Below are 13,853 nucleotides of genomic sequence, written 5' to 3' on the forward strand. Positions count from 1 at the left end.
GGAGGGAGGTTTACTAATCTCAGAGCATGTGCTGAAAGTTCCAGGAACAAAGGGGCATGTGGCACCATTTCCCTCCCCTGCTCCCCAGCCGAGATACACAGACACCTGAGGGAAGCAGCACAGTGCCAACATGTGCTATCTAACTTGCTAACAGTGAAATGATCCCCAGGTTCTCCTGCAGACATGCCCCCTTCAGCCTGGCCTGCACTCCGCATTCCCTCCCACAGCACACCTGCACACACCTTCCTAAAACCGAGTGCCCTGCACCAGGTTCTCCTGCTGATCAGCCCCCTCCAATGTGACCTTGGTCAGAGCCCAAGGTGGTGCCACAAACCTGGCACTGTGCAAGCTGCCCTGAAAGGGACCAGCACCAAAGTGATTCCTGCCCTGGGGAGACAGAAAGATAACCATGCATACCAAACTGGCCCCAGCAGTAGGCTGGGGGCAGACATCTGGTCTGACTACAGGTCCCACCCACCAACAAAATCTTAAGGAACAACACAGGGAAAGTACCCTGCAGTTTGATGTTACTGCATTTCTGGCAAATGCCTGATCTGACTCAGTTCAAGCTCAAGGCAGGCCCAGACTGGCTATCACCAGAGGGACCAAATCCTGCTCACAATTGGCAAAGAAAGCCATTGCAGACCACTGGACTGAAGGCAAAAGCAGCTCATCCACAGCAGTAGGTCATAAAAAGCACACACATGGGAGATACTCCTGAAGTGCTGATCCTGGTGAATGGGGACACTGCAGGGCACTACAGGACATCTTCATTAGGCCACTACTTTCAAGAGCAAGAGACCTTGCTGACTTTCCCAACACGCAGAAACACACAGAGGGTTAGACAAAATGAGGGGAGAGAGGAATATGTCCCAAATGAAAGAAGACAACAAAATCACAGCAAGAGACCTAAACAAAAATGAAGAGTAATATCCCTGATAAAGGATTTAAAATAATGGTCATAAAGATACTCCATGGACTGGTGAAAAGAGTGGAGGACCTCAGTGAGACCTTCAACAGACAGAAAACAACCAACCAATTAGAAATAAAGAACTCAATAAATGAAATTAAAAATACACTAGAGGGAATATGTGGACTAGAGGAAGCAGAACAGATCAGCGACCTGGAGGGCAGAGTAATGGAAAGCAATCAACCTGAACAGAGGGGGAGGAAAAAAAAATGAAGAAAGACTTAGGGAACTCAGTGTCACCATCAAACATAGTAACATTTGCATTATAGGGAGCCAGAAAGAGGAGAAAAAGGGGGCAGAAAATTTACTTTAAGAAATTACAGCTGAAAACTTCCTAAATCTGGGGAAGGGAACAAATCCAGATCCAGGAGGCACAGAGGGACCCCAACAAAATCAACCCAAAGAGGTCTACACCAAGACACATAATAATAAAATGGCAAAGAATAGTGATAATTTATTACTTGTTTAGGATTTTATTTATTTGAGAGAGAGAGTGAGTGAGTGAGCACACAAGCAGGGGAAGTAGCAGGCAGAGGGAGAGGGAGAAGCAGGCTTCCCACTGAGCAAGGAGCCTGATGTGGGGCTTGATCCCAGGACCCTGGGATCATGACCTGAGCTGAAGGCAGACACTTAACCAACTGAGCCACCCAGGTGCCCCTATTCTTATTTTTTAGAGAGAGCAAGTGAGCGCCAGGGGAAGGGCAGAGGGAGAGAGAATTTTAAGCAGGTTCTATGCTCAATGCAGAGCCCCACATGGGCTTGATCTTACTACCCTGAGATTAGTACCTGAGCCAAAACCAAGAATCAGGCGCTTAACTGACTGAGCCATCCAGGCACCACAAAAAGAGAATTTTAAAAATAGCAAGAGAAAAGAAAGTAGTTACATATGAGGAAAACCCATAAGGCTATCAGCTAATTTTTTAGTAGAAAGGTTGCAGGCCAGAAGGGAGTGGCATGATACATTCAGAGTGCTGAAAGGAAAATATCTGCAGCCAGCAGAATTTACTCTAACCAGCAAGGCTATCATTCAGAATAGAAGGAGAGGTAAAGAGTTTCCCAGAAAAACAAAAGTTAAAGGAATTTGTGACAGCTAAATCACCTCTACAAGAAATGTTAAAGGGGATTTGCTGAGTGGAAAGAAAAGATCATAAGGAGTAAGAAAAGTAAGAAGCACAAAAGCAGTAAAAATAAAGTATATCTATAAAAATCAGTCAAGGGACTCACAAAATAGAAGGATATAAAGTATGATACCATGTACCTAAAATGTGGGGGTGGGAGGGAGGAGTAAAGAATGGGTTCAAATTTAAGTGACCAACAACTTAATATAGACTGCTACATGCAGAAGATGTTATTTACAAACCTAATGATAACCACAAATCAAGAACCAGAATAGATATGCAAAACATAAAGAAAAAGGAATCCAAGTAGATCAGTATAGAAAGCCAACAAACCATGTGAGAAGAGAGCAAGAGAAGAAAGGAACAAAGAAGAACTACAAAAACAACCATAAAGTAACAAAATGGCAATAAGTACATACCCAGCAATAATTACTTTAAATGTTAATGGACTAAATGCTCCAATAAAAAGACACAAGGTGGTGGAATGGATAAAAAACCAAAACCTATCTCTATAATGCCTACAAGAGACTCATTTTAGACCTAAAAACACATGCAGACTGTGAGTGAAAGGATGAAAAAGCATGTATCATGCAAATGGAAGTGAAAAGCAAGCCAGAATAGCAATAGTTCTGACAAAATAGACTTTAAAACAAAGACTATAACAAGAGACAAAGAAGGACATTCTCATAATCATAAAGGGAATAATCCAACAAGAAGATATAACAATTGTAAATATTTATGCACCCAACATGGGAGCACCCAGATACACAGAGCAGCTAGTAACAAACATAAAGGAAGTAGTCGATAGTAGTACAAAAGCAGTAGGGGACTACAGCACCTCACTTTCATTGATGGATACATTATCCAAACAGAAAATCATCAAGGAAACAGTGACTTTGAATGACACATTGGGCCAGATGGATTTAACAGATACATTCAGAACATTTCATCCTAAAACAGCAGCATATACATTCTTTCAAGTGCGTATGGCACATCCTCCAGAATAGATCACATATTAGGCCACAAAACAAGCCCCAACAAATTCAAAAAGATTGAAGTCATACCATGCATCTTTTCTGACCACAATGCTACGAAACTAGTAATCAACCACAAGAAAAAAATCTGGAAAGACCACTTTAAGTAATGTGAACATTAAATAATGTGCTACTAAACAGTCAATGGGTCAACCAAGAAATCAAAGAGGAAATAAAAAAAATACATGGAGACAAATGAAAACACAACAGTCCAAAATCTTTGGGATGCAGCAAAAGCTGTTCTAAAAGGGAAATTTATAGCAATACAGGCCTACCTCAGGAAGAAAGAAAAATCTCAAACAACCTTCACCTAATGGAACTAGAAAAAGAACAAACAAAACCCAGAGCTAGCAGAAGGAAGTAATAATGACTAGAGCAGAAATAAATGATATAGATACTAGAAAAAGCAATAGAACAGATCAATGAATCAGGAGTTGGTTTTTTGAAAAGATCAAGAAAATTGATAAACCTTTAGTTACATTCATCCCCCCCAAAAAAGAGCTAAAATAAAATCAGAAATGAAAGAGGAGATATAATAGTCAATACCACAGAAATACAAAGGTTTCTAAGAGAATGTGTATAACAAATCATATGCCAACAAATTAGATAACCTAGAAGAAATAGATAAATTCCTAGAAACATATTACCTCCCAAAACAGAAGCAGGGAGAAATAGAAAATTTGAACATGCCAATTACCAGCAATGGAATTGAATCAGTAATCAAAAACCTCCAAACAAATGTCCAGGACCACATGGCTTCACAGGTGAATTCTTTCAAACATTTAAAGAAGAGTTAATACCCATTCTTCTCAAACTATTAAAAAAAATTGAAAGAAAGCATCCAAATTCATTCTATGAGGTCAGCATCACCCTGATACCCAAACCAAAGACACTATCAAAAATGAAAACTAAGGCTGGGGCTCCTGGGTGGCTCAGTTGTTAAGCGTCTGCCTTCAGCTCAGGTCATGATCCCAGGGTCCTGGGATTGAGCCCCACACTAGGTTCCCTGCTCAGCGGGAAGCCTGCTTCTCCCTCTGCCCACTCCCCCTGCTTGTGTTCCCCTCTCTCACTATGTCTCTCTCCGCCAAATAAATAAAATCTTAAAAAAAAAAAGAAAAGAAAACTAAGGCCAATATCCCTGATGAGCATTGATGCAAAAATCCTCAACACAATATTAACAAACTGAATCCAACAATACATTAAAAAAATCAGTCACCATGATCAAGTTGAATTTATTCCTGGGATGCAAGGATGGTTCAATATTCACAAATCAATCAACGTGGTACATCACATCAACAAGAGAAAAGGATGAAAACTGTATGATCATTTCAATAGATGCAGAAAAAGCATTTGACAAAGTACAACATCCATTCATGATAAAAACCCTCAAGAAAGTAGGGTTAGAGGGAAGATACCTCAACATAATAAAGGCCATATAGGAAAAACCCACAGGTATATCATACTCATTGGTGAAAAACAGAGCTTTTCACTAGGATTGGGAATAAGACAAGAATATCCACTCTTACCACTTTTATTAAACATAGTACTGGAAGTCTTAGCCAGAGCAATCACACAAGAAAAAGAAATAAAAGGCATCCAAGTTGGTAAGGAAGAAGTAAAACTTTGACTATTTGCAGCTGACATGATACTATGCCTAGAAAATCCTACAGACTCCACCAAAAAACTACCAGAACTGCTAATTCAGTATGGTCGCAGGATACAAAATCAGTATACAGAAATCTGTTGCATTTCTATACACTAATAACAAAACAGCAGAAAAAAGAAATTAAGAAAACAATCTCATTTGGGGCACCTGGGTGGCTCAGTTGGTTAAGTGTCTACCTTCAGCTCAGGTCATGATCCCAGGGTCCTGGGATTGAGCCCTGCATCAGGCTCCCCACTCAGTGGGGCATCTGCTGACCCCTCTCCCCCTGCCCCTCTCCCCCCACCACCCATGTGTGCTCTTTCTCTCTCTCATTTGCACTCTTTAAATAAAATCTTTAAAAAGAAAACAATTCTATTTACAATTGCATCAAAAATAATAAAATACCTGGGAATAAACTTAACCAAGGAGGTAAAAGACCTGTACTCTTGTAAACTATAAAACATTGATGAAAGAAACTGAAGGTGACACAAAAGGGAAGATATTCCATGCTCATGGATTAGAATAACAAATATTGTTAAAATGTCCATACTACCCAAAGCAATCTACAGATTTAATGCAATCCCTATCAAAACACTGACAGCATTTTTCACAGAACTATAACAACAATCCTAATATTTGTATGGAATCAAAGAAGACTCCAAATAGTCAAAGCAATCTTGAAAAAGGAAGACAAAACTGGAGGCATCACAATCCCAGATTTGAAGATGTTCTACAGAGCTGTGGTTATCTAAACAGTATGGTACTGGCACAGAAAAAGACACATAGAACAGAGTAGAGAGCCCAGAAAAGTCAATTAATCTATAACAAAGGAGACAAGACTGTACAATGGGAAAATGACAGTCTCTTCAACAAATGTTGGGAAAACTGGTCGGCTACATGTAAAAGGATGAAACTGGACCACTTTCTTACACCATACACAAAAATAAACTCAACGTGGATTAAAGACCTGAGAGACCAGAAACCATAAAAATCCTAGAAGAGAGTGCATGCAGTAATTTCTCTGACATTGGCCATACCAATGTTTTTCTAGATATGTCTCCTGAGGCAAGGGAAAGAAAAGCAAAAATAAACCACTGGGACTACATCAAAATAAAAAGCTTTTGCACAGCTAAGGAAGCAATAATCAAAACTACAAATAACCTACTGAAAGGGAGAAGATATTTGCATATGACATATCTGATAAAAGATTAGTATCCAAAATATATAAAGAACTTATACAACACCCCCAAAAGAAATAATCCAATAAAAGGTCAGAAGACACGAACAGACATTTTTCAAAGAAGATACACAGATGGCTGACAGACACATGAAAAGATGCTCAACATCACTCATCATCAGGAAAATGTAAATCAAAACCACAATGAGACATCAGTTTACACCTGTCAGAATGGCTAAAATAAAAAACACAAGAAACAACAAGTGACGAGGATGTGGAGAAAAAGGAATCCTCATGCACTATTGGTGGGAATGCAAACTGGTGCAGCCACTGTGGAGAACAGTATGGAGGTTCCTCAAAAAATGAAAAATAGAACCACCATATGATCCAGTAATTCCACTGCTGGGTATTTACCCAAAGAATGCATAAACACTAATTTGAAAAGACCTATGCACCCCTACTTTTATTGCAGTATTTACAATAGCCAAATTATGGAAGCAGCCCAAGTGTCCATCGACAGATGAATGGATAAAGAAGAAGTGGTGTGTGTGTGTGTGTGTAATATTATTCAGCCATAAAAAAGAATGAAATCTTGTCATTTGCAACAACATGGATGAATCTTGAAATGCAGTAAGTCAGACAAATACTATATGATTTCACTTACATGTGGAATTTAAGAAACAAATGAACAAAGAAGAAAAGAGACAAATAAAAAAACAGACCCTTAACTCTAGCGAACAAACTGATGGTTATCAGAGGGGAAGTGGGTGGGGGATGAATGGGTGAAATAGGTGAAGGAGATTAAGGAGTGCACTTGTGATGAGCACTGGATGATGTACAGAACTGTTGAATCACTATATTGTACACCCAAAACTAATATAACACTGCATGTTAACTATACTGGATTTAAGAAAATAATAAAAGTGGTATTTATGGAGTGCTTGCTATGGGCCAGGCACTGTGCAAACAATCCTAACAGATAGATATTAAATGGGGTACTATTATCCCCATTTCACCCACGGTGAAGTGGACGGTCTGGGGGGTAGGGCAGATTGCCCAGGCTTACACAGATATTAGGGGAAGAGCTGGGACAGAAGCCATGACTTTCTGATTCCACAGTTTATAAATTCATAACCTTTGGGCTAGTAGTCTTCAAATGCTTTTGATTTTGCAGCCCTTTTGGGAAAAATTTCTGAACCGAGATCATTTAAATATGTATAATTATTTATTTATAAAGTGGACTAATATATTTTGTATACTATAAAGCATTTATGAAAATAGAAATTAAAAAGGATTTACAAAAGAGGAGAGAATTACTTTAAATAATTATTTTCTATTTTAATTTTTTAGTGATACCAAAAATATTTTTTGCTCTCACCAGATCTACATTATTATAAATAATTTCATATGCTTTTTCGATGCTTGTCATTCTCAGTGGCTTCATGTTTCACCGGCAAAATCTAAAATCACATTAATATACATTGAAGGCCTATCATTAGCGATAGCATATGTGTATCTGTATTTCAAATGGCCTTTGCATGGTTTCTGGAGTTTTTTGCCAGCTTCTTACCAGGTCAGTTTAGGTCATCCTTACTCCTACCTCCCCATGTGGCCGGCTGATTGCTCACACTAGGTAGGGGGCATGGTATAAATGTTGAGCATTTTCTCATTGTTCTTCTGTGGATACATTACAGGTTCTATCTTCCATCTGTACTTCTCTTGATTCCCACTGTGCTGAAGGGACTGTGCTGGGCTCAGGTATTTAGAGGCGAATCAGCCGTGGTTGAGCGCTCATGGAGCCCCTGGTCTGGCTTCATTAACCGATAACTGCCACCGAGGGCTAGCAAACGTGGCGGGGGGGGGGGGGGGGGGTGGGCAGGGAAGCATCAGTCATGGGGGGCGTACAGAGCAGGAGAGCTAGCCCAGTCGAGGGGGCAGGGTGCTGGCGGGGGAGATGTTTGCCAGCAGTAACGCGGATGGGGAGGGCAGGGACCTACCAGGCAGAGGGTGGGGCATGAGCAAAGGTGAGAACGCAGAGGTGTGAGAGAGAGGGGCGTACATGGGGGACTTGCCTGTCTTTGGTACTGAAACAGCACAAAGAGGAGGAGGTCAGTAGGGGCAGAAGATGTTGCTGGGGTGGGTCACTGAGGCCTGCTGGCAAATACCATGAGCCTCCTTACTTAAGGCATCCATAACAACGATTATCCTAACAACAATAAGAGGAAGATGTAGAAAGTACCCATAAGAGCTCTCGGGCACGTGGCTCTGTGCTCTGCCCGCACCTCTCATAAACAGAAGGTGAGTTAGAGCCCCAGGTAATTGCTTTTCCCTGGCATTGCCTGTCAGCCAGGGGCAGGCCTAGCACGTCCACACGCTCCCAGTTATAGCCTGGCAACCACCGTGGTCAGAGGCCCTTCCTTTTCCCATCTGATTGTGGCTCCAAATGAGGGGAAGGGAAAGCTCACAGGCCCTAATGCACCTGGGAGTGTCACTAGGCAAGGGCCCTGTCCTGGCAGGGGCACTTGGAAGACGCCAGCTATTGTCATGAGCTAAGAAGAGCTGCACTGAAGGCACCCCATTCCCAAGGGACTAGGGTGGTTTAAGGCAGTGAGTAATTAGGACTGTTAGAGGAGCAGCCCTTCAGGGACTCAGGCCCATGGGCTCCAGCACATCATTAGCAGCTGCTTTGGAGGCAGAGAGGGAGAGCCAGAAGTCCTCTCCTGGAGGAGGCCGCAGAGGATGGTTAAATGGGTACTTCCCCTGTAGATCTGGGCCCTGGGTTTCCCTTTCTCCCTTCCCTATCCTTCCTGTCACCACCCCCTCCCCGCCAGCTGAGTGCACCATAGCTTTCCGTGCAACGGAGTGTTTCTCCCGGGCAGATCATTCCAATTACTCCGCCTCCATCAGTAGCCCGCCCAATAATGGACATGTTGGAGAGTTCCCTGAGAGCTGAGACTAATGCTGCTGGATCAGACCTGACTTTCACTGTGAATCTGTTAAGGTGCAGCTAAATGTTTTCTTTGTGCCTCTTTAGCTTTTCTTCCGATCATCAAAATAATACATGCTCACTATTGAACATTTTGCATTTGCAGCCAAGTGAAGGGGAGTGGAGACAAATTGGCTCATAGGCGTCTCAGAGAACAGCACTGTTTGCATCAGGTGTGTTTTCTTCTTGGCATTTTTCGGTGTGTGTTGTAGGTACTCTGTAATTTGCATCTTGCTTTCTTTCATTTACCATTTGGCATAAATGTCCTCCCTCCAACATCCTATCACGTACATGCGTGGACCGGTTATTTGCCAAATAGTTCATTTCCCTCCTGTTACTTGTGTTGTTTGCAGGTTTGTTTGCTTTGCTATCAGAAATTCCCTGCCGTGGTGAACAATGCTATTGGCCTGAAGTAGGACTTGGCATGGCTCTGAGAGTAGAAGGCTCCCGCCCCATGACCCAGTGTGCATCTGTACCTGTGGTCCTCAGGTCCCCCGGGGCCTCGGCTTTGGCAAAGGTGCTCACGATCTTGAGGTCCGGGAAGAGGGTCACCCCTCGGGCACTTTCAAACTGGGTGGTGGGTCTCCAGAGGTGGTCCGTGCCCCGGAGGCTGATCTGGGGCTCAATGGCCTGCAGCACCATCACATAGGCATCCATGTCGGGGACGCTGATGCACACATCTTCTCCGAAGCACCTGGGAAAACAGCTGTGGTCACGGCACTGAAGAGCGAGCCATGAACGCATCCACCACGTGGCCGGGGACGAGGAGACACACAACCACCTCTCGTCCTTGCCAAGGTCTCTGGACTGCCTCGGAGTCTCAGAGGGTATCAACAGACATTCAGATTGAAAGCCACATGATAGTCAAAACTAATAGCCATCTAGGGACTTAAGAGGATTGGCTTCTGGGAGAACTGGGAATCTTCGGTCCCAGCAACAAGTAACTGCTAAACCCTTAATTATCCTTTATAACAAAGTAATCAGTGGTAACATTAATTAGCCACTGCTTGGTATGTGCACCAGGATTTGGTAAGCAAATTGCCGTCTAACTGGTTGGGTACAGGCATCTTGCTGAGACCCCAGGGCGGAACTCTCTTGTGCTCACGCATGTTGTCTCTCTACGAGGAGCTCCCACAGTGCCCCTGTTGTAGATGTGCCACGGATCATCTCCTTTCTCCTGATACACTGCCACAGAAATCCCTGGAAGGCAGAATGCTGTGACTGCATGAGCAAGGCCTGGGAAGTTAGACAAGGTCCATGGCCTGGCTCTGCCACTGTGAGGCTGGGTGACCCTGGGCAAGATGTGACTCCTGGGAACCTCAGTTTCTCCATCTATACAGGGGGGATGACAAGAATTAATTACCTCATAATAGCAAGGATTAAATGTGCTGACATATAGAAAAGAAGCCGATGCCAGAGGCTACGTCGTGGGTGGAGCTCAGTAAATGTTGGCAGACCTGACACCCTCATCAGATTGCATCAGGCATGCGAGTCACTGGCACTCTCTGCTGCTCATCTGGGCCAAAGCCCTAGGCTACAAAGAGCGCCAGGGCCCAGATGGCCGCTCTGGGAACGCTGGGTGGACTCCAGCTGGTGGCGGCTGTCAACTTGTAGCCCTTGGGAAAGTTCCTGAGGGAAGCGCAGTCTGGGTGGACACCATGCTGGGGAACTCCCTCTTCTTTGGGGTGGGCAAGTTGTGGGAGCAGTGGTGTGTTCCTGCCCCTGGTTTTGTCTGGTCTTCGCTGCACCAGTCCCCAAGGGCACTGTGCCGCTTGTCAGTTTATGGAAGCCCTGTCCCTCTCTTTGACTGCAGCGCGGAGCTGAGCTGGAGGTGCTTGCTCCCTATGGCAGGCCTCCAAGGGTGGCCCTTAGTGTAAAGGGGGGCGTGCCTCCTTTGTCACTAGAACTACTGAATATGATTGCTGCCTGTGGGGTTTAGCCTGGCACCTGTCCCTGCCCCAGTAACGTGGCCGTCAGCAGACCCGTCTTTCCTAGCCTTGTTCCTGTCCTCTGGCTTCTCCCGGCTCCAGGGACTAGGTGACTCCCCTTCTGCCTGCCAGGAGTTTTTCTGGGGTCCCATCCTTGCTGCCCTACCAGGCAGTTGCTGTGGCTGAGAAACGATCTGATGGACCAAGAAGGGAATTATCCACAGGCTTCACTAGTAAAGAGTCTCATCTCCTTTACTGAACTCTGATCCCCTGGGGACAAGAACTCCCTTTCTCTTGCATATTTGTGGTATTTAGTTGCTCTACAAAGCTGGGTTGGTTGATGTAATCCAATTTAATAAACGTTTGTCAAGTACCTACTATGTACCAGCTTCTGTAACCTTAAGTCAGACCACTAAAAACCGAGCTTTCTGAGAATTTATAGGGTGCAGTACCACACTGGATTCTGAATTAAATAGAGAAAGCTGAATTTGCGCTGGCAAAGCAACGGAACATTTTCTTTCTGAAGACAACAAGAAGAGAACACAGATCCACTGGGGCATCCTCATCAGGATAGCAGAGAAACTGCAAATAGTGGACAAAAGATGAATTCTGTTTTGCCAGGGAACATTCCCCAGGGACCGTCCCCACCGCCTCAGCTGGGGCCCCTGGCTGACCAGCGTCTGTCTACTCACTGGACTTTGGAAGAGACTCTCAGGCGCCGCACACCCGCCGTCGGGAACTGCCTGGAGTTGATGTAGGACACCTTCTGGAGGGCGCGATTGATGTTCCCAATGTCGTCACCTTCCATCACCAGGACGGACTGTGAAGGGTTGAAGTGGTACTGGAGGAGGAAACGGGGTGGTGGCATGGGGGACAGTGATCAACAGTGGAGCCCACCATCTCCATGGACAGGCCACGAAGGCCCAGTGTCTCCAGAGCGTCTGCAAGTGTAGCAGCCATGCACACGGATGACAGTTTTATTTACTTTTTTACACTCTCTTTTTTGGATTATGTTCAGTTAGCCACCATATAGTACATCATTAGTTTTTCGATACAGTGTTCAATGATTCTTTAGTTGCATATAACACCCAGAGCCTCTGATGACTGTTTTAACCCCTCAAACAATCCCTGCTACCCCTGGGGGGCTTCCAGGCTGCCCCTGTAAGATCCCCGGGGGTTTGAAACTCTTGAGCCACAGGATGGGATTCTGAATCCCCATCACAGGGTTCTTGTGGTCTAGCCCGTGGTAGGGTGGCCCCTGCCCCGTGCCGCTGTGGGGTCCTGAGCATCCTTTCAGCCCTTGGACAGCCTGCCCCGTTAGCTGGCTGCCTAGAAACGGGGCGCTTTGGCTCCTTTCACTGGTCTGGTCTTTGGCCTTAAACTGCTCCTCAGTTCACCCTGTGCTTCCGTTCCTGATCCATGCTTCCAACCTTACAGCTCATTTTTCAGTTAATGGCTCTCCTTCTCTCTTAGATCTCATTCCTGGTCTTGCTTCCCCGGGGCTCTACTCTGCTTTCCCAGGAGTTTGGCTCACTTGCTGTGTCCACTCATGCCAACTGTCCCGGGCCTATTATCTGTTTATTAATCTCAGAGTCCCCCATATCCCACACTTGGTGAAGGTCTGGGGGCTACGATGCTCTCCACCCAGTCACTTGAGTTGTCAAACCAGATAAACCAGATACAGACTCCGGCTTCTCCCTGCGAAGCCCCCGCAGTTATTCTTCCTGGCATCGAGCATGGAGAACTGCCATGGGACGGGTCCCGTTTGCTGACCTTCACATGCCTCTGAGCAGGAATCATTATCAGTAAGATGTCAGGAGCTTATCAGCGCATTTGGATGATGTGTCCAAAGTTCACGTCACAGGAAAAGGAGATCCGGATATATTTTTATCTATTTATTTTTAAGTAATCTCTATACTCAATGTGGGACTCGAACTCACAACCCCAAATGAGTCAAGAGTTGCGTGCTCTTCCAACTGAGCAAGCCAGGTGCCCCGGATCTGGATATATTTTTATGTAGCTACTCGGCAACGTTTTTCTTTGGATAATATATTGACATAATTCAAACATACATATGTATTAAGTGAAAGTGTCCATCTTATTCCTATCTACCCAGTTTCCAATATCCCGTCCCACAAGTGGTCACTGTTATATTAATTTCTTAGTGCCAGCTTGCATTATTGTCCATTATTAGTTGCTTCCCCTCCCAGTGGGAGGCTTATACATGCCTGCCCTATTGTCCATAGGCTTGACTATGTGACGTAGGGAACCCTTCTCTGCAAGATGCACATTTTTTTTTTGCCCTGTTGTATTCAGTAGTGCTCCTGTGGCTTGCTTGGCCAATGAAAGGTGGGCAGAAGTATTATCGGGTTCACACTCATGTGGAAGACTTCACAGCCAGTTCCTGCTTTGCCATGTCCCTTTCCCTCTGCCATGAAACCTGCCAGGTTCCCTTAGGGCCTGGTCCATCAGCCTGGGTCTCACAGTGGGGGTGGTATGTGGATCAGAGCCAAAGCCAATATATAATGGACACTGGGTGTGGACAATAAAAAAAAAGTTGTATAAACCACTGAAATGTTTTAGTCACTTGTTACTGCAGCATTACCTAGCCTATCCTGAAAGTTATACTTCAGCATTCTTATGAATACAGATTTCCTTTTTTCTCCTTTCTTTCACCGATGGTAGCTTTTTACATACTTTATTGTACTTTAATTGTTTTACTTAGCTCATATCCTGGAGACTGTTTTGTGTTAGTACATCATAAGCTTCCTCTTTTTTACCACTGTATAATATTCTACTGTGTATAAAATTATAATTTATTTAACCAGTTTCTTATGGACATGTGGATCATTTCCAATCTTTTACTAATAATGTGAGAATGAATAATCTTGTACACATTTCATATGTGCGCAAACATATATCTATTGGATAAATCCCTCCATGTGAAATGGTTAGGTCCAAGAGTATATGCACTTTAAATTTTGACAAATGTTGC

At 44.1% G+C, this 13,853-nt stretch overlaps 1 protein-coding gene across 9 annotated transcripts in view; it reads right to left on the minus strand.

Annotated features, from left to right (window-relative positions):
* CLSTN2 (calsyntenin 2) overlaps nt 1-13,853 on the minus strand; it is a 631,223-nt gene that overhangs the window by 15,452 nt on the left and 601,918 nt on the right. For all 9 annotated transcript variants that reach the window (XM_073899332.1, XM_073899377.1, XM_025881463.2 and 6 more), the window contains 2 exons: nt 11,551-11,699; nt 9,407-9,624 (listed from right to left, as the gene is read on the minus strand). In XM_073899332.1, the coding sequence (XP_073755433.1) occupies nt 9,407-9,624; nt 11,551-11,699 (367 nt within the window). The remainder of the gene's footprint in view (nt 1-9,406; nt 9,625-11,550; nt 11,700-13,853) is intronic.

The sequence above is a fragment of the Callorhinus ursinus genome, unplaced genomic scaffold (genome assembly GCF_003265705.2).
Source record: "Callorhinus ursinus isolate GAN/ISIS: 27379988/994484 unplaced genomic scaffold, GSC_fseal_2.0 scaffold1, whole genome shotgun sequence".
In the NCBI taxonomy this organism is placed as follows: domain Eukaryota; kingdom Metazoa; phylum Chordata; class Mammalia; order Carnivora; family Otariidae; genus Callorhinus; species Callorhinus ursinus.